This window comes from Coffea arabica, chromosome 6c (assembly GCF_036785885.1).
Source record: "Coffea arabica cultivar ET-39 chromosome 6c, Coffea Arabica ET-39 HiFi, whole genome shotgun sequence".
Classification (NCBI taxonomy): domain Eukaryota; kingdom Viridiplantae; phylum Streptophyta; class Magnoliopsida; order Gentianales; family Rubiaceae; genus Coffea; species Coffea arabica.
Genome location: NC_092320.1, coordinates 10,514,446 through 10,534,205, shown reverse-complemented (window position 1 = coordinate 10,534,205; position 19,760 = coordinate 10,514,446). Strand labels below are relative to the sequence as shown.

Genomic DNA, 19,760 nt, shown 5'->3' with positions numbered 1-19,760 from the left:
TATCTTCTTCTTCTTCTTCTTCTTTTTCCCCTTTATTTGGTTGTGTAGGATTGGTGCAAAAACATATTGGAATGATATTGAATTTCAGTTAACAACTTAGTACATGTGTGGTACACATATTGCAAAACATTTTGATTTCTACTGCACCGAAGCTGGTTATGTAAGTGCTTATTTGTCATGAAAGCTGAAGCTTGAGTTGGCCCTTTATTTATTGGTTTGGTTTAGGAATATCCATGTTCGAGCGAGAGATGGTTTCGGACTATGGTATGATTAATTGCTGCTCTCTATTGATATCTAATTGTCGTGCATCTTGGTTTTGGGTGGAAAATTGACTTGATTGATGAGTTAGTTTTGATGTTTGCTCTATGAATGTCACATTGCTTCAACAGCGATTTTTTGGCCCTTATTTTGTCATTTGCTCTGAAGCTATTAGTTTTTCTCTTTTTTCGTTGAGATTCTGGAAAAGTAGGTCCTTTGAATTTCTTCATGGAATAGTTCTTTTCTTCAGAATATTTTTCTTCAATTAGAGAGAAAAAAATCACGTAAACGGCATTATGATTTAGTAAATTATGTAAATTCCACTATTACTGCAAAGAAGTTTGGTAGCCGGATCTCAGCCTTTAATCCCTTATTCCTGTTATGATAGTTGGTGGTCGCCCTCAAGTTTTAACTTTTTACGAGCAGAAGTACAGTATTCGAGTAGTCTCTCTTTTGTATCATTTTCTGCAGAAATGTTGAAACAGGCACCATTGACAACCATGATTAAAAACTTGAAGGTAATGCTTCTGGTTTTTTTAGCCATCACCAATTGCATGATAAAGTTGCAGTATCCTAGAAATTGGGTTTATTTGGAACTGAAACATGTGGGATAATGTGAATAATTAGCTGAAAAGATTCCAGTTCCCTCTCAAGCAATGGATTTAACCTTTCTTGGCTGTTTAAGATAAATTTGGGTCTTCTCATTTGGCTTAAATCATCTTATATTTTAGGCTATACATATTTCTGGTATTAGTCAATAAGATAAGTTGGATGCATTTATAGAGCGGAGTTATGTAAGAACAGAAGAAGAAAGACAGTCTGAGTTGTTTGGTCTTCCAGATCAACCGGTGATGGTAATTAAAAAGTAAGATTAAGGTAATGGAATCTAGATTGCTTCGATTAGTTTATTGCATAGAATCTCCTTTGACTCGCACTTGAATGTTTCTGGTCTATTATTCTCGTCTTGGACTCTTCAGTTCTGAGTTACATAGCAATCAAGTCAGTCCACTGAAGGATTTAAGTACCAACCAACTAATATGATAATCGAGTTGGCCCACGATCACTGATGAAGCCATATTATTAACAATTTAAATCGTGTTTCACACATTCTTAATGGCAATCAGTCTCTTGGGTAGGAGTTCATATTGTGTCGTAATAACATTTCCGCCCCCCAGCCACCTCCTCCTTCCTCTCAAAAAAGGAAAATAGTTCCTGCAAGCTTGCTTTGATTAAGTGCCTTGAGCCCAGAGTTGAAGGAGGTACAAGTCTGACGTTAAATGCACATCTGCCTTGGCCATTTTGGGATTAAGATGCTCCTTTTCATTGACAGTTACCATTTTTTTTATTGTCAGTATTGTCACTGCAGTATTGTTCATGTGTCGTCTTTATTCTGATGAAGATTAATTTGCTGTTCACTCTCCGCTCCACAAAAAGGAAAGATGAAATTATGAATCCCTCTTTTGAATTGGAAAGATGATTGCGTCTCCCCTCTTGAAAAGCTGATCTCACCAAACTTCCTTATCCAACACATTCACATGCACTGATGCACGCTCACCTTGAAGGCCCTGTGGATAGAAAGATTTGTATGGTCAAGAGTAATCTGAACAGAATCATGATTCTTTGTTTTCCATCTTTGGGTGGTTGATGATGGGGTGAAGTCTAAAATATTCAGCCATAACTGTACTTTATGATGTAGGTATTGGGATAACATACTATGCACTAACAGAATGAATGCATCACTATAAACGAGTGTAGGAGGATAGCTACTTATATTTTCTTAGGAGATTTGTACTAAAAGTTATTATTTGACATTTGTTGTTTTAGTGCATGCATTAGTTAGATTTGTTTTGCTAGGTATAATTATCTTCAACAACTGTAGATGTTCTTGATCCTTGATTTGCAAGCAAGGACCTTTTTCCTCAAACCTGATCATGTGAATCATTTGGCTTGCATCCATCTACATAAATCAATGGTCCAAGTGGAAATTTTTATGCATGCAAGCAGAAGCATCAACCTGGTTTACACGAATAATCTTTCAAGCTCTGAGACCTTGTTCGACCACAAAAGATGAAATAAAGGATGCCACACGTCACTAGTTGGTTTCACCATATTTATGGTGATGAACGTCAATAACATCCTGACCAACAACTTCAAAAAAGCGAATAGAGGCGTGAGGCACCCCGGGCATTGTGGCAGATCAATGCAAAAAAGAAAAAAGAGGAAAATGCTGAATAATAGACTAGTGGTTTCATGAAAAATCACCCACTTGGTTACCAGCGCTCCATCCCATGCCTTTTAAGGAACCATCTGTGGAAGAGCTGATCTCAGTTCTGCCAAATATCCTACCACTGTTTGCGGTGAAAAGTTTAGCCGATCGGGCCTGGATCAGAAAGACACGGACCGGAAGAGTGTTTTTAAAGCTTGCTGTTTAGTTTTAATAGTGTTCTCTCTCGAGGTGAAATATCCGAGGGTGACCAAACAGACGAGTGTCTGGTGAAAGGATATGGCCATTTAGTCAATATATTACATCGTCACGGTCTCGAGGAGATTAATGGGGACCAGCAACACCATCCATCCTCCTTTCTTGGCTTCTAGTTTTCACCATTTTGATAGGTAAAAAAATTCAGTCAACAAGCCATTACAAAAATAGGGAAACATTACATAAATGTGCACTGGTTTATGCATGACCAGGAACTGTGAAACGAACAAAAATAAGAGCAGGTCCTCCGGCAGACACAATTAAGTTGCAAATTTACAGTTCCCTGATGATTTAAACCAGTAACTCTCAGCACTCAGGAAAAAAGAAAAAAGAGCAGTGGTTGAGATCCAATAGCATATCCACGCAAGTGGGCAGAGCTTCACCTGTCCTGAATTTTGTTGCACAATCTGGTCCTCTTTATCGCTAAGGTCTTTGGGAGCATCCATACCGAGCCTAATTTACTCTCCACATCACAACTTCCCAGAAATGCAACTCCAAGAGCTTTAATGAATTTAATGGGATGTCCAGTGGATGATGTTGACGATGTACAAAATGTAAAAACTGAAGCATCCAGCAATGAACCATCTATTAATCATCAAAGCGCAGGCTCTCAATGCCCTTGAGAGTGGACTCAAAGTTTTTTACACCAGAATTGTTTTTGCCAGATGAAGTGTGCCTGGGGTCTGAGGATCCACCAAGGGGCAAGGTCCTTTGTCCGCTAGAGATTTTCTGTGCCGTCCCTGGACTAGCCTCAGGTGTACGAGATCGAGTAGGATCAGAATCATTTCCTGCAGTGAATGTTTCACGGCTACCGGCTATAGCACCTCTTCTCAATGATCCACTTGATCTTCCCAAATAGGCAGAGCTTGATAACTGCAAAACCGAAGAGGTTAACTTACACGTACATGCATATGACTTCTACTGCCAAAGCAGGCTGGTAGCCAATTCATGCTAAAACACACGGTTTGATAGCCAAAAGAAACCAATAAAGCTGATACAAATGAAAATGGAATATTTTGATAGCCAAAAGAACAAATATTTTTTCTAATTCATACACTTTGATCTCTCTCCCCCCCCCCTCCTCTGTGTCTTCTTCTTTTATTATAATTTTTTTCCCCAGAGACTCTTCTCCCATGCTTTCTGTCAGGAATATCCACAAAATTTAAAGAGCTCAACATCAAATGAATTCTAGCTGGCAGTCAAACTTCAATAATGCACATAAAGGAGAGCGGAAGACCACATAATGGCCAAGAAAAAAATACAGTGAGCATATAAACTAGAAAGTGAACAGTGGATGAGAACACCAAAGGCCGAAACAGAAGCATAAAGCAATGGCAGGCAAATAACAATGAAATCCAAAAAGCACCAGTAAACCAACAAAGGTATGTAAGACAAGGATGACAAAACGAGCAAAAGACCAGCACAGGCATCATAGCAAATATGCCTTCTCCGCAAATCTAAATATCATTCAAACAACTCACCCCGACTTCTTTGCTTGTTGAATCATTTGCAATTGGGCTCTTCTGCTTAGATAAACTCCCGACATTTAAGAGTGGACCAGAACTTCTTCGTCGTGAAGGATCTGCTGAAGAAAATCCAGCTTGTCTTCCATCTTCTTCACCTGTAACAAAGACAACAATTGGGAAAGACATTGGAGCCAATATCAGAAAAAATATTTCTCCTTAGAGGCACTTAGAAGAATGAACATCATGGCATCTACCAGCATAGACTAAAGTTTCTAGAATTACTAAGAGGAGGGATAGATATAAAAAAGGGCTAAGGCAAATCATACACAACTTGTTCCAAAAGAATATAAATGCATCATAACTGCATTACAGAGAGAAAGACATTTACATACAAGGTGCAAGGAAAAACTACCTTGTTGCCTTTCAATGTTGGGTATAGCAGGTGGCATTCCTGAGCTTGTTCCCGCACTAGGACCCTAAGCCAGATAAACCATCATGAAAAGTAGAATCATTGATAATGGATGAAAATCCAATAATATATAAGACTTACAACTGCCCGAGAAGGTGGTGCAGCAATCTGAGACTGTTGATATTTTAAAATTGTCCAATCAAAAACATAATCGAACTGGAAGCCTACATTGCCATGCAAAATAGAATGAAATATGATACATCCAATTGAGTAGAGATAAAGTTCATCAAATAGCTCATGCTACTGTCAGCAATCCGGAGGAAACTCTAAAGCTTATTGATGCGAACCTTCACGAATGAAAAGATCACGGAATATTCGCTTCAGATAAGCATAATCAGGTTTATCCTCAAAACGAAGTGACCGACAATAATGGAAATAGGAAGCAAACTCAGTTGGGTAACCCCTGCATAAGGCCTGAAAGAATAGCACATAACCACTGAAATTTCTCTTGAAAGCCAAGCCCAATCCAACAACAGTCTTACCAAGAAAAGAGGAAAGAACTACCTCAATAGATGTAGAAACCTTTCTTTCACTGATTTTCTCGTACTTCTGTTTCTTGGTACCTGCTTTCAGTCCCTGCCATGGAAGACTGAGAATGCAATCGATGTCAACATGGCTTAATATGGTTTAAAAGAAAATAAATGGAGCGATATGCTGCCAATTTCACCTTCCTCTGAGGAAATACATAAGAACATATCCAAGAGATTCCAAATCATCCCTCCTGCTTTGTTCTACAACATCCAAAAACACAGAAGGATGAAATGACATAAGCATTAGAATATTACACAGCATAATTGTACGAGTCAACATAAACCACAAAGCAACATAAACCACAAAGCACAGATGAAAAGAATACTAACCAATTCCAAGGTGAGTATTCATGCTAGCGTACCTAGCAGTTCCGGTCAAATTCTTGTTCTCTCTGCAGTTTTGTATCACCAGATAGAATGTTACAAACAAACAAAGAAAAGTAAAACAGCTGCATAATCCACAACACAATAAATGTCTTGTGTCATCTATGCATGAGAGAGATGCAGTTAACACAGAGTAGGAGCAGCAGAGATGGTTAAAACACTCAAACATAGAATACAACCATAGCTAGTTTCTTTATTAAGACAAAATAGATAATTAGATATCTGCAATAAGATGTCAATGCATAAACGAGTGTAAAAATCCACCGAAGACTGTACCAACTAGGAAAAGATAAGGTAAATGAGACCAAGGCTATCTCAGTAGAAAATGCAAATACAAACTGAATCTCCCAAGCACAAAAAAGCCAATAGATAAGACTTTATGCAATACAGAAGTTACAATTTGATTTACTTCTAGGTTCACTACTTATTCAGAAAAGCACAAATGCAAGGGGAGACATTATCTTCTACCATCATTTTGCTTAAGAATACATTATAAAAAATTAATAATACTTGATAAGGAAATCCCAAGACATCTTAAGGAATCAGATGGACATTGCCAAGACTGTAATACTTTTCAGATCAGAAAGTCTACTGCTCCTCAATCAAAAGTTGGGGAGATATATACAGGAGAAAGCATTAGAGGAAAAAAAGTATAAAGAAAAATGGATACAAATCCCTTCTCCACAGCTACGGAAACGCTCAACAACAAATAAGATGCTTATACAAGAAATTGGATAAGTTATTTCAACATTCTGAAGACAAGTTGCTCCCCCATCTAACAACTCTAAGAAGGGGAATTGATACACGTCATGTGACATTGTAAGCGGTCATACTGCACATAAACCCAACATAATCCCATAATATATTGACACAAGAAGTAACATGTCAAGTATTGCTGAAGTTTTGCAGGGAAAGTTAAGATGTTCGCATTGGTATGAGTGAAAACAAAATGATGGTGTAAATATTTCAGCCACTTGCATGTAAAACCATTATAAAGCTCACCTGTACGGTATGTGCTGGTGGGTTGAAGTGTCTCTATATTTCTTAGCCAGACCAAAATCTATGACGTAAACCTGCATTGCACCCCAAACTCCTCCAGTAAATTTTCTTGAAAAAATTCAGTTCAAATATGACAGAGATAGGATTGCAACCTGGTTAGCACGGCGTCCTAAGCCCATAAGAAAATTGTCTGGCTTGATATCTCGGTGTAAAAATGACTTTGAATGAACAAATTCAACACGATTGATCTGAAATCAAAATCAAGAGAGGAAATCAATCACATTTGAATATTTGAAACTGTACAAAAGTAGCCACCAAGTCAATGAAAAAACCATTTGGTCTGCCAGCATAAGGACAGTCTTTAGAGAAAGTTTCCGACTGCAAAAATTGAATAAGTCCTCAAGGCTTGGGCCAAGCAAATCCATGACGAGAACATTGTAGTCACCCTCAACTCCAAACCATCTTACATTTGGAATTCCAGCTGCACGTGAAGCCATCATAAATCAAACATAACAGACAATGGAAAGCAAATCTTATCAGAAACAATGAGAAAAAGGGGTTGCAATTCATTACTTCCTCCCTGCAGAATTCTGTACAACTTTGACTCATAAAGTAACTGAGGATGCTTTGTCTTCACATTTTCCTGAGGACAGGGCATATCAAAAGTTTCAACTACTCAAACCTCCCAACCAATTAATTAGAAATAAGGATTGAACATGCCGTCTCAGTGAGAATAAAGCAACTAAACTCATAGAACAAAATAAATAAACTTTCAGCAATTTGCAGAGCAACAAAATCAACAATATGCATGTCAAAGAGACCAGCTACTATTGCTTCTTATCAGAAAAACAAATTATCCCTGTCTCACCAAGCAAGTCTATCCGTTTGTCTCCACCATTTAAATATCAAGTATATAATACAATCATGCTCAGTTAACAAACTTCTTGAATATGTACTAGAGATATCTGCAAAATACTACGATATTATAGAAGACAGGAATGACATGCTACAGCACATGATAATGTAGCCCAATTATTATCATCCACATATTCTCCTTAGATTTAGCAAAATGAAATACAAATTCCAACAAAAAAATTCCAGTGAGTTTTTACAGGCATCGCGGATAGTCAGAAACTCCTCCTCTCCTCTTCAACCATCAAAAGAAGATACAAATGTTTAAACACCAAAATACATAATGTAGCGGCATTACTCTGAGTAGCTAAGCATCGTGAAACTGTTACTAGTTATAACTAATTCTCAACATCAAGCAAAATATTACAATTCATTATAGAACAAGAAAAAAAAACTAATTACCGTTGTGATAAATTTCACTTCCAAAGTTTGCTTTCCTACTTGATAATTTTACTAGAATAGTTTAGTATGTCATATTCATTAGTGAATACAAAGGTCTGCAAACAAGTCATACAGCACATGATAATGTAGCCCAATTATTATCATCCACATATTCTCCTTAGATTTAGCAAAATGAAATACAAATTCCAACAAAAAAATTCCAGTGAGTTTTTACAGGCATCGCGGATAGTCAGAAACTCCTCCTCTCCTCTTCAACCATCAAAAGAAGATACAAATGTTTAAACACCAAAATACATAATGTAGCGGCATTACTCTGAGTAGCTAAGCATCGTGAAACTGTTACTAGTTATAACTAATTCTCAACATCAAGCAAAATATTACAATTCATTATAGAACAAGAAAAAAAAACTAATTACCGTTGTGATAAATTTCACTTCCAAAGTTTGCTTTCCTACTTGATAATTTTACTAGAATAGTTTAGTATGTCATATTCATTAGTGAATACAAAGGTCTGCAAACAAGTCATGATACAAGAAGCTTCTGTTGCTTGAATAACTAGTAGTAGTATGAAAATAAGATGCTGTCACTGGGAGTTTAAAGTCAGAATTACAACACTATATTCAACTAGTTGCACCCAAGAACAATCGCCACTTAATCTGAAGTCTTATGCAAGGACTCGGGGCTTTCTCTAAAGAATCGTGTAATATTATCATGATTCCCACAAGAAAAGAATTTTCACTACTGAAAAACCCTTACATATGTAAATCAAACATCAAGTACATAATTATATGACACAGTAAAGAAATACCTTGACCATGGAAAAGAAATACCTTCAAACAGCTATTCAAAGAACAACAGAAGAAAGTAAGAAACTCAACAACTTCGACCAATAAGAAAACTTCAGTCTGGAGACATCCTCCTCAATTCCTTGCTACTTAGCAACTTTTGCAATGGTATTATTCGAATTGTAAATCCAAGGACGACGGCAGGTACTTACTAGCAGAAATAACCCCACATCCAGTATCCTTGAAAATAAAATCCTCAGAATTGAATCTTTTCAGAAACCATTTGACGGTAGACAAACATATCCTACTTTGCTAAATCTTATTCGACAGCTCCATTTGCACTTCAAATGCTCGGAATGGTATCTTATTGTGATAGTGCAATTACATTAATAAATTTCCCACGCTTAACGAGCATATACACACATATTAGGCAAGTAACAAAAACCCAATGTCACACATTAACTTTTTCACAAATTGCCCCAGATGACCCATACTTCAAAAGATAAAACTAATCTGATGACCTCAAAGAAGACAATCAAATAACAAGGGAAAAAGACCAAGTCTACAATCATAGAAAACACACTCACAAGCTTAATTGCAACTTCTTCATTGGTCTGTATATTAGTCCCTGCACCAAAAGTATCCAGAGGGGGGGAATCGTGAATTCAAGTGAAATTACAAAAACAAAATTCAAAAAGGAAATTTTGAGGAACAAACCTAGATAGATCTCGCCGAACGATCCGCTGCCAATTTTCCGACCAAGGCGATACTTATTTCCGACACGCGGCTCCATCTAAAAAAGGTCACCGATTATCGAACCCTAAAGATCTAGGGATTGAATTGACTGTAAGAAAGCTGTTAATTAATTCACTTTTTTCTTTTGTACAAGTACAATTACTACCAGGGTTAGGTTGAAGACGAAAAAGTAGGAGGAGGAGCAAGCAAAAGAGCCGTCTTCATAGTAGGAGTACTCCTTTTCTGCTTAATCTGAATGTAGAAGCTGTCATGCCATGGAAATATATGGATATATGCTAAATACTATTACCATATTATTTTTTCTCTCTCTAAATATATAGGCGTTGGAGTTGATCTAACGAACTCAACGCCGTTCAGTGTGTGTCCTTGTGTGAAATTGAATGCTCGTGGCAGTGTGCATTCACGCGCTCAATGACGAGAAATGCGCGTGGTAGAAGTTCCTGTAAGAGTAGGGACCCGAGGCCAAATGATTGTCACAAAAACCGTTAGGGCCGGTTTTGTTTCATTTCCACAGGATATAAAGTCGCTTTATTTAGGATGTAATTCAGCGCAAAACAAAATTTTGTAGGTCTCGTATAAGATTGTAAACAAATTAAATCACTTGCGAATAACTCAAATTCGGTCAATATCGAACTCAAACTTATCAAGTCGAACTCAAGTTCAAAGATACTCAATTCGTTAGTTCGCGAGCCTATTCGATTATATATTTTTTTATTTTTTATTTTAATAATAAAATTACATATATACATATCTATATCTATATGTATTGAGGAAGGAGTTTTTATCAGAGATCCTCTCAATGGCTTCTAAACTTCTCATTCTTTTTTTAAAATTTTTGTATTTATTTTAATACATAAAAAGTAGTGGGTTATAACAAACCCTATCACCAATCAAATTTAAAATTTAAAACATTTCCACTATCTACTTCATAAACTGTTTATACTTTGTTATTTATATTTTAAATTCTTTTTACTCTTTAATTAGAGACAAATGCTTATTCGTATGCTATTTTAATACAATGTTACATTTTTATAATTAAAAAATATTTATTCCCAAACTAACCCTATAACCACCCCTACAAATGAGCTTTGCAAATTACAATCACGTTTCAAAAAAATCACAAATGTGCAACTAAATGTAAAGTTCAACTAAATGTAAAGTTGAAGGGTAAAGTGCAGCTAAATATAAAGTTAAGGGGGTGTTGAACTTCTACCCATCACGTTTCCGATTGCCTTGTGTTATTTATAATTTTACAATAATTAAAACTTCCATAAGATCATAAGAAAAGATAACAAATACAACATCCATTCATGCTTTCTTATTAATTTAAATAAGTATGATTATTTACACTCCATTTTTGTTATTCAAACTCCAATAATCATTTTGATCATATAAGTTTCAATAATTAGACTATATGATAAAACAAATGATGGAATTGCAAATAATAAAAAATTGAGTGCAAATAACATTTTCTTAAGTAAGAAGTGACTCCCGTGCCTTTCTAATTTAAAAAAGTAGTAGTTCCGCTTATATCGGAATTTGGTTTAAAATTTATTAGTGGGAGGGCAAATAAAAAGAAAATATTGCCAAACTTAGTAAAAGTAAAAAAGTAAATGATAATATTTTATCTTTAAACTTAGCATTCCTAAGTAAAAGGGCAAAATTAAATAGAAAACAAAAAGGAAATAATGTCGTGAATTTAAAAAATCAAGAATGGTACCATTCATGAAATCTAAATTATAAAATCACTAAATAAAAAACAAAATACCACTAGCCTTTTAACGTGAAATTTTTTTTTGAAATATTCATTTTTTATAAAAAAAAATAATGATAATAACAACACCAGTTCTACCAAAAAATTTTAAAAAAGTAATATTATAGTTTAAGAGAAAGATGTAGAACATTCAACCTTAAAATACTACTTAATTTGTAATTTAACATTAGATTTGAATAAGAGTGTAAAACCCAAACACTAATGATAACTTTTGATATCATTAATTATTTTATGTATTCTTATTGCTGTCTTCATATATAAATATGTATTTGCTATGTTAAAATATATATATATATATATATATATATATATATATATATATATAATAAGAGTGTAAAACCCAAACACTAATGATAACTTTTAATTGCAACCATTGTAATTAATTTTCAATTTTATATTTTTATTATGATAGGTAAAGTTAAATATATTGGATCATAGGGATATGAATTTATATGTTAAGTATAGGGGGAGGAGCAAGGGAAGAAAATGGTGAGGTGTTAAAAAGTAGCAGGAAAGGTTGAAGAAAAAATATGGATTACAATGATGGGCGGAGAAGGGAGAGAAGAAGAAAAAGGATTGCAGGAATATGACATAAATGACCAAAAAAAAAAAAATAGAAAGGGTGGTACCATGATAGAAGGTATGAAAGTCATAGGAGGCATCGATGACTAACTGGTGTATAAGAAAAGAGATAAATGATAGTGATTTTTAATAATTTTAAGAACACCAAAACACATAATACGGAGAATTTTCTTTAAAATATACGTTAAAATTTATGAAAAATGCTAATCGAAATACATTCAACAAATTTAGGGGCACAAGATAGGAGAAAGATCTTTTTTTTTCTAAAAATGGAAGAAAATAAATTGGTTATTATTTATTTTTTTGTATTATAAGTTTTGATATATGGGTATAACATAGTAATATATTTTGTTGGATATTGATAAATTAACTTTTTTTTAGAAAACTCTTATCACCTTACTACCCAACCTAACTCTCTCCTTAAATGCGTTAACAATTTTTTTATCATGTAAATCATTATAGATTACAATTTTTTTTCAAGATATTAAGCATGCACTTCTTTAAAAATTTTATTCTATATATATTTATTATTTTGTAACACAATATATAAATATATAATATATTATTTTGATTTGAAATATAACCCGTGCATAGCACGGGTCAAAACACTAGTATATATATATATCAGTGGCGGATTTAAGATGGGGATAGTGGAGATCAGTGGCGGATTTAAGGTAGGGGCACTGGCCTCCACTGCCTCCCTTAAATTCCTATAATATCTATATAATTTTGATATAATTTTAAATGTACCTTAGGAGTTTTCTTAGAAAAAATGTGAACGATGGTACAAATCTCTGATCTAGCTCAAAAGTTGGTAGAGACTAAGAGAGATATTGTGTATCCATTGATTTATATGCTCCTAAAGTTGGTTTTGATTTTGTTTGTTGCTACAGTTACCGTAGAAAGAGTTTTTTCAGCTATGAATATTGTGAAAAATCGGTTACGAAATAGAATGGGAGACACTTTGATGAATGATTGTTTAGTTACTCACATTGAAAAAAATATACTTCGTGAAGTTCAAAATGAGAAGATTGTAAACCGTTATCAAAATATAAAAACTCATCATGAGTAATTGTAAATAGTTTAGTTTGTTTTTCAAATAAAATTATTATTACATTAATAATTTTGAGTTTGTTTTTTTATGCTTTTCATAGAATATATGCATCATTTGTACTTGTTGGTGATTTTTTTTTTTTTTTTGCTTAAAAAACTAGAAAAAAAAGTAGGTAAAAAATTTTGGTATTACTTTTGCTCCCACTAAAAATTTTTCTGGCTCCGCCACTAATATATATATACTATATAACATCCCTAATATATATATAATATCCCAAATCCCTAAAATTACACATATATATCCTTAATATTTAATTATTTATTAAAATTTATTTTTATATTTATTTTTAAAAAATAAAATAATAATTTTTTTTAAGATCGAGTTCGACTTTTACATTGAGAGTTTGTTGAGGTTGAACTCGAATTCAAATTTCATAAAACTAAGTTCTCAATTACTCCAAAATTTGATTCTGTTCGACTCGTTTGCACCTCTAGTCTCACACATGATGTTAAAATTGAAGTGCAAGATGTGATATACGTCTTATATATATATATATATATATATATATATATATATATATATATTATCCAAATCATCTAAACAGCTGCTACTTGCAACTGTTCTTACCTCAATTCCGATACTCCGATTATGGTGTTCTGCTGCTGTTTTTGTGGGGTCTAGGGTCACATGAGTTTTCGTCTATTTTGATGAAGGTCATACGTCACGTGATCAGAATTTGTTATCTTGGTATCTATGAGTTGAGTTGAGAATATCGTTCGATTTAAATATGAACCAAAATAATTTAGCTATGCTCAAACTCACTTGATTAAGTACTAAATTTAATTACTCACATGAATGTAATTACTCATAAGTAGAACACAAATATAACGCTTGAGCTTGGTCTTCGAGCTTAATCACTCATAAATATAATTACTCATAAGCATAGCATAAATATATGAAAATACTCATTGGAGCATAGCATCACTAAGTCATACTTGAGTCCGAGCTAGCGCGAGTAGCTTGATTGATTCGAATGCAATCCTTATTCCTAACTCTTCCTTCCGGTTAGACCATTTGATGGCAACTCGTTAACTCGTATCCCTTTCACTTGCACTGCTTTTTATCTTGGCTGTGGGAGTAAAGTGAAGCAAAATTTTGTTGGTCTATGGTCTATAAGCAAAAGCAATTGGAAATTAAAGTTGAGGCATCATACTTTTCTTTTGATTCTATCTTTATCTTATAGTCGATTTTGTGAAAAAAAAAAGGTTCAAACAAATTCGGTTTACTCTGATTTTATTTGTACAAATTCGGTTCAAACAAAAAATGTTCAAGACTGGTTAATCAACTATTTCTGGTTTGTACTTTAGTGAGTTCAAGATCTTTTTCACCGCAGCTAACAATTTACAGTTTCGCTTTTGGATCAAGATTACAGCATTGTGAACATAGATAATCTCATTTTGCTGTTACAATGATATACTTTACAACTAAACAAAGGAAACAAATTACATAGCGTGCTGCTACAATTTTTTGAATCAGCGTGTAAATGCGCAACGGATCTTCTGTACCACGTTCTGTCTCACGTCTTGTCCACTCTTTAGAATCTCGCCAAATGTCTCTTAATAAACCAAACTCTCGAACAACTTAACTCGGACCATATTAAGTTAATTAATTGATTAATTAGACAAAGAAACTTAATCTCTTTAACCAATATAACCAAAACCAAGAAAAATAAAAACCCTTTAACCAAAATTACAATTTATCAACGGTAAAAACCCTTAAACCCAAACAACCTCTGTCTTCTTCATCATCTCTTTCCATGAGAAACAACTTTTTTACGAGGATTAGATAAAGCTTCTCAAAATATACTTCGTGAAGTTCAAAATGAGAAGATTGTAAACCGTTATCAAAATATAAAAACTCATCATGAGTAATTGTAAATAGTTTAGTTTGTTTTTCAAATAAAATTATTATTACATTAATAATTTTGAGTTTGTCTTTTTATGTTTTTCATAGAATATATGCATCATTTGTACTTGAGCATGCGACAACGTTGGATTATTTAGTCACTCTGCCTTGCAAAACGAAGCGCAGAAAACACCAAGGAAAGGCCATTGATCAATAGCCAGAAATTTCCACCTCTTCTGAAAAGAGTCTTCTAGGTGAAGAATGTAACCAAATTCGTACATTGGGAAAAAGCAAGAATAAGTGAAGTGATGGAACAATGAGCATGATTTAACAATGGACCAAAACAGGCTGTAATTGATATTTTGCAGATCTTAAATGCCTTTCTTCTCGTTATACTGCACTTGAAATTCAAACATTGTTATACATTTTGTGAAAGTAATAAGCAGCAATATATCTCAACATGTTGAGTAATTTTTTCTCAATTCTAAACATTTTTTTTTTTACTTTTTTGTTTTTGATTTCCCGTTTTCCTGTGGCTGCGTTATTCTCAAAAATTACAAAGGTTATGTAACCTCAGGAGTAGATGTCTAAATACAAATTCGCACATAGCAGTTGTGAACATAAACTGATCAGACGTAAATGAATGAATTGAATTAGAATGAATTGAACAGTATAAACTGATCAGGCGTACACAAAGATTGAAAGAATCAATCAAACCTACGTTCAAACTGAAGGAGCCAAAACTGGGTAAAACAATACTTGGCTCAACTAAGTTTCCTACCAAAACTAGATTAAAAGAACAAAAGAACGAAGGTTCAAGTTAGTTTCCTCGTTCTTATCACAAGGGGTCGAAGATCATATCAGGAGCATTATTGGCATTCAGCCCATATCCTGTACATCCGCTTAGGCTCGGCTTATTCGTATCTAAGGGTAAAAGCTTGCGCTCCCATTTAATCTCAGTGAGCAGCTGGAATGGCGGTTCTAGGACTTGGAAGTCCCATGTATGCAAGTCTAGGAGAAAGGCGAACCTTTGGGCTCGGTCTTGGGGATGGGATTGGACCATAGTTGAACAATGCTCCACTAGCCAAACGAGGCGACAAATTAACTTGTTCAAGTGCTCGGCTCTGTAATTCTGTTGGATAGTCCCTAACACAGCTAATTCGCGGTCCAGTTCCAGTACTCCATTTGCATGACAAGTGTTTAGCCATGGTATATAGGGGAGGCTTTACAGTCAGATGAGCTGTGTTCTTGGCATTTTGGCGACTGGCTGCTGTTGCATCTTTCCCAGACAGACCACGTACGTCAGTTGTGCTTCCATCTTCTGGCTCTGTAGTTGCTGAAGCGCTCCTATTGCATTCAGCGTTTGCTTCCTCATCAGGAACCGTAAACGAAAGAAGATCATCATCTACTGCACATCTCTGCCCAGTAAAGAAGACAAAAAAGTATCATCAGCCATCAGTTTTATCTGAAGATTTTGCTCAAACATGTAAAAAAAAAGAATGGAGCCAATTCACTTCTTAGCGTTTTTATTAGTATTTCCAGGTTTATAGTGGATGCACACGATACGCACTATGATATAAAGTAGAGAATGCATAATATTTCCAGAAAACATAGAAACTGCACTACGCATACCTTAACATTTGAAAGATCTACACGGTTTTCCTCCAAGAAGCTAATGAACACCCTGAAGTTCTCTTCGGTTGGGTGATAATGACCACTATATGGCCAAATTGCCTGTAATATAAGAAAATGATTATCATTTACCGTCAGCTTTCAAAGATGTTCACAGCAGTCAGTAGATCTGTATAATTACCTCAAGGGCTCCACCATGAGCAACAAGTCTTCCGGCTGCTGTAATAGCTCCACCTGATAAAAAACTTGAGTGCTGGAAAGTCCCTTTCTTCTTCTGCCCAACATACAAATTCCTTGATGTGCTAAGTACAAATATCCATTTGGAACCCTCAACAGTGTCGACAAACATGCCACTTTCTCTGTAAACTAGCATGCCATTTTCCACGATAACTTCAAATGATTCTCTCTCTTTCTAATGAGGGGAAACAGAAGTAGCAACCAAGAAAAGTTTTGCCAAATTAGAGTCCTGTGTAATGCATCAGTAAATCTGCTAAAAATGTACTCAACAATTGGAATCTATATGATGATTATGTTGTTTCGTGACTTGAAACTTACTGGTCCTAGATATTTGATGCATTGATGTTGTAGATTTGTTCTCGAGCACTTCTCAAGATTTAGTTCTTTTCCATCTCCAACATCCAACCTACATATCAAAGCCGATTTTGTTAGCGGAAATCAGCCACAGAAACTATGTCTGTTAAGATATGTTTTAATAATTTGCTGTTAGCTACAAGAAAACTCAGGCCAGTAAAATATAAAACATGGTATACTCATCAACTTGGACAAACTTCAGATGCAGCGAATAGCCTTGAAGTAAACTATCATAAACTTCTATTTTCAATCTTAATGCATTTCTCAAACGAGATCACAAGCTAAACAAGATCTACAAAGAAACACTCACCAGTAAAAAAAAGGTTGCGAGCTTTCACTTTCAAACCAGACATCATAATAGATGTGTAAATTGTGTCCATACCGATGGCGTGGATCAATCTGAAAGAGATGAGGAAGAACAGTGAGTGCAATATGATATATTATCTACTCAGATGTACTCATAAATACTAATAATCTTTGAAAAAAATTTCTATCAACTACTTAGATATTAGACTTATTATGATTTTACCAAATAGATTAGATCCAAAATTAGATTATATCTACAGGCATGTCAAGAAAATCCAAGCAAACTTCATTACTTCAAGATCTGTCATTTGTTGTTGAATTGGGAAAAAGTATCTAAGAGGAGCTAAACACTTACAGCCTCAAGCCAGTGCTGTAGGGCAAGCTTTTGAGCCTTCTCGTCCTTGGATAGGCCTTTGCCAACCTGAATGTGAAAACAAAATTCATAAGCACGTTTGATAATTTATTCAATAAAAAATGAGAAAAAAAGTTCAGGCACCGTAAAATGGCTGAGAATGAGACCTTGGCTACTCTTGTTTTTGCTCGAGCCCAGCGTGAAACAGCAGTTTCTGGTTTGTCATCATTGAAGAATGATACTGAGCTCCGCTTGAGAGCTGCAAAGTCCAATGCCTTCCACCTAAAACGTATAAGACTAGTCAACTAACTGAAAAAGATGCCAAAATACAAATGGAAATATCCAGATAGTTTACTGTGTATAAGACTCACCATAGCTCCTCAACCACAACTGCACAATCTGCAAGGTGTCTTCGAGTCCGGTAGCTCTTGTAGACTTTCTGAAGCTTGACTGCTGCAGCATCAAGCTCGCTCACAGGACGTGGAGAGTACAGCATAGCAAGATCAGGAAGAAAACTGGAGGGAGTTAATACATCAACAGCCCCATCAGCTTTTGCATTTCTGTCATTGGACTCTGGTTTTCTTTCGTCTTGAATTAGATTCTTGAATGAAAGCGTTGATTCAAGCATTAATCTCATAGGTTCGCAGTTCTTCAAATCTATTGAATTCTTCCTTGGAACTTCGTCCGACACATTTGTCTCGGAGGCAACTTCTGAATCTGCTTTCTTCAAGCTGTCTGCACTGACGGTCATCTCTCTGTGTACTGAATGGAAAGTATTGTTGTCTGCGAAATTCAGAAATCTACGGTGCTTCAGAATTTCTTCCCAGGCGGAAAAAAGTAATGATAGTGATAAACCCATAACAAATATCCACCTACAAATTGATTGTTAAAGAAGAGTAAACTATCATCAACATAAATTTCTAGAGACATCTTAAGTTTACTTTGAAAACCAACATCATGGCAACCAACATAAATGGATCGTTAAATATGCGCAAAATAAGCCATTTGGAAACCAAAAATGATCAATTATCTTGGACATTCATCTTATCCGAGAAAAAACTTTCAGAAGCACATAAATGAAAATATATTCTAATTCATAAACCAAAATGAATTATGATAGTTTGATGCTTTCATATCTAGCAATAGCATTTCTTGATTACTGAGCGGCCTTATTCACCCTGCGCAGCTGTAAAATATCAGTTCCATAAATATAACCACTCCATATTCCAAAATTTTGTACCTCACATCATATCCCTGTTTTCACTTTCTCGAGAAAATAAATAATCGTGTTCCTGAATTGTATTACCAAACTTGATAGAAATTGAGAGAGACAGTTCCCGATAGGAAGACAAAAAAAGAGACAGAAACAACCACAGATTCTGACATGGAACCCAAAAACAACAAACTCAAACAGAACTAAGTAAACCATCTTGATATCATGATTGAATGACTGACCTAAATTTTGGAAAGATCGAAGCTTTGGGGAGATAGTTTGCTCTGTTCTTCAAGAAGTGTTAGGTAGTTAAGGGAGAAAATATCTTCACTTTTCACCAAATTATGTAGCACAGGAAGATTTCTATGATTATGACCAGTCTCCCTCCTCTCCTTATATACCCATGGAGTTCAAGAAGTCTGATGTAGAAAAATTGGGAGAAAAAGAAAACAAAGAAATACTTATTTGAAAGCCCAAAGGGAGTACCAAATACGGTAAACTCGGGGACTAGAAACTCTACGGCTGTCGTTGAATTCTCAATATACCACCAGTTAAACTAAGAAGGTTCATTACATTTTCACGGTTGGAATGGAATTGGAATATTCAAAAGTTGTAAACCACAGTAGTTTCAAAGACACGAGTCGTTGATGAATTCAAACAGAGAAAATTGTTTGAACAACTTTTCCAGTTACATTGCAACAAGTTTCACAAAAGATTGATAATACGACCAACCTTTTCTGAGATTTTTGTACCCCAATCAGCATATTAAAAAAGATTTGAGGCTGGTCAAAGAAGGTAAGCTTTGGATTAATTCCAGAGCGGTGTTTCCATGAAAAAACTCAACCACCATTTCCACAAACAATATAATATAAAGAAAATGGGGTTTCTTGTTAAATTCCTCAACTGGGATT

General features: G+C 34.9%; 2 protein-coding genes across 6 annotated transcripts; both read right to left on the bottom strand.

Annotated features, from left to right (window-relative positions):
- Positions 1–3,130: 3,130 nt before the first annotated feature.
- Positions 3,131–9,726, bottom strand: LOC113692728 (casein kinase 1-like protein 2). Of its 2 annotated transcripts, XM_072052787.1 has the most exons (15): positions 9,586–9,726; positions 9,402–9,477; positions 9,272–9,312; positions 7,159–7,228; positions 6,918–7,066; positions 6,738–6,833; positions 6,589–6,659; positions 5,533–5,594; positions 5,340–5,403; positions 5,177–5,261; positions 4,960–5,086; positions 4,754–4,836; positions 4,616–4,679; positions 4,219–4,358; positions 3,131–3,610 (listed from the first exon to the last, which is right to left on the bottom strand). In XM_072052787.1, the coding sequence occupies exons 2-15, from the start codon at positions 9,475–9,477 to the stop codon at positions 3,326–3,328; spliced, it is 1,413 nt and encodes a 470-aa protein (XP_071908888.1). In that variant the 5' UTR covers positions 9,586–9,726; the 3' UTR covers positions 3,131–3,325. The 2 variants fall into 2 exon arrangements, with proteins under 2 accessions (XP_071908888.1, XP_071908889.1); XM_072052788.1 differs by lacking the exons at positions 4,754–4,836; positions 4,960–5,086 and having other exon boundaries at positions 9,402–9,620.
- Positions 9,727–15,387: 5,661 nt separating this feature from the next.
- LOC113691879 (IQ domain-containing protein IQM1) lies at positions 15,388–19,760 on the bottom strand. Of its 4 annotated transcripts, none has more exons than XM_027210205.2 (9): positions 19,582–19,760; positions 18,008–18,419; positions 17,804–17,918; positions 17,640–17,705; positions 17,289–17,377; positions 16,943–17,030; positions 16,569–16,799; positions 16,388–16,489; positions 15,388–16,173 (listed from the first exon to the last, which is right to left on the bottom strand). In XM_027210205.2, exons 2-9 carry the CDS (start codon positions 18,385–18,387, stop codon positions 15,712–15,714), a joined length of 1,533 nt encoding a protein of 510 aa, XP_027066006.1. In that variant the 5' UTR covers positions 18,388–18,419; positions 19,582–19,760; the 3' UTR covers positions 15,388–15,711. The 4 variants fall into 4 exon arrangements, with proteins under 4 accessions (XP_027066006.1, XP_027066003.1, XP_027066005.1 ...); XM_027210202.2 differs by lacking the exon at positions 19,582–19,760 and adding an exon at positions 19,092–19,564 and having other exon boundaries at positions 18,008–18,508; XM_027210204.2 differs by lacking the exon at positions 19,582–19,760 and adding an exon at positions 19,092–19,563 and having other exon boundaries at positions 18,008–18,436.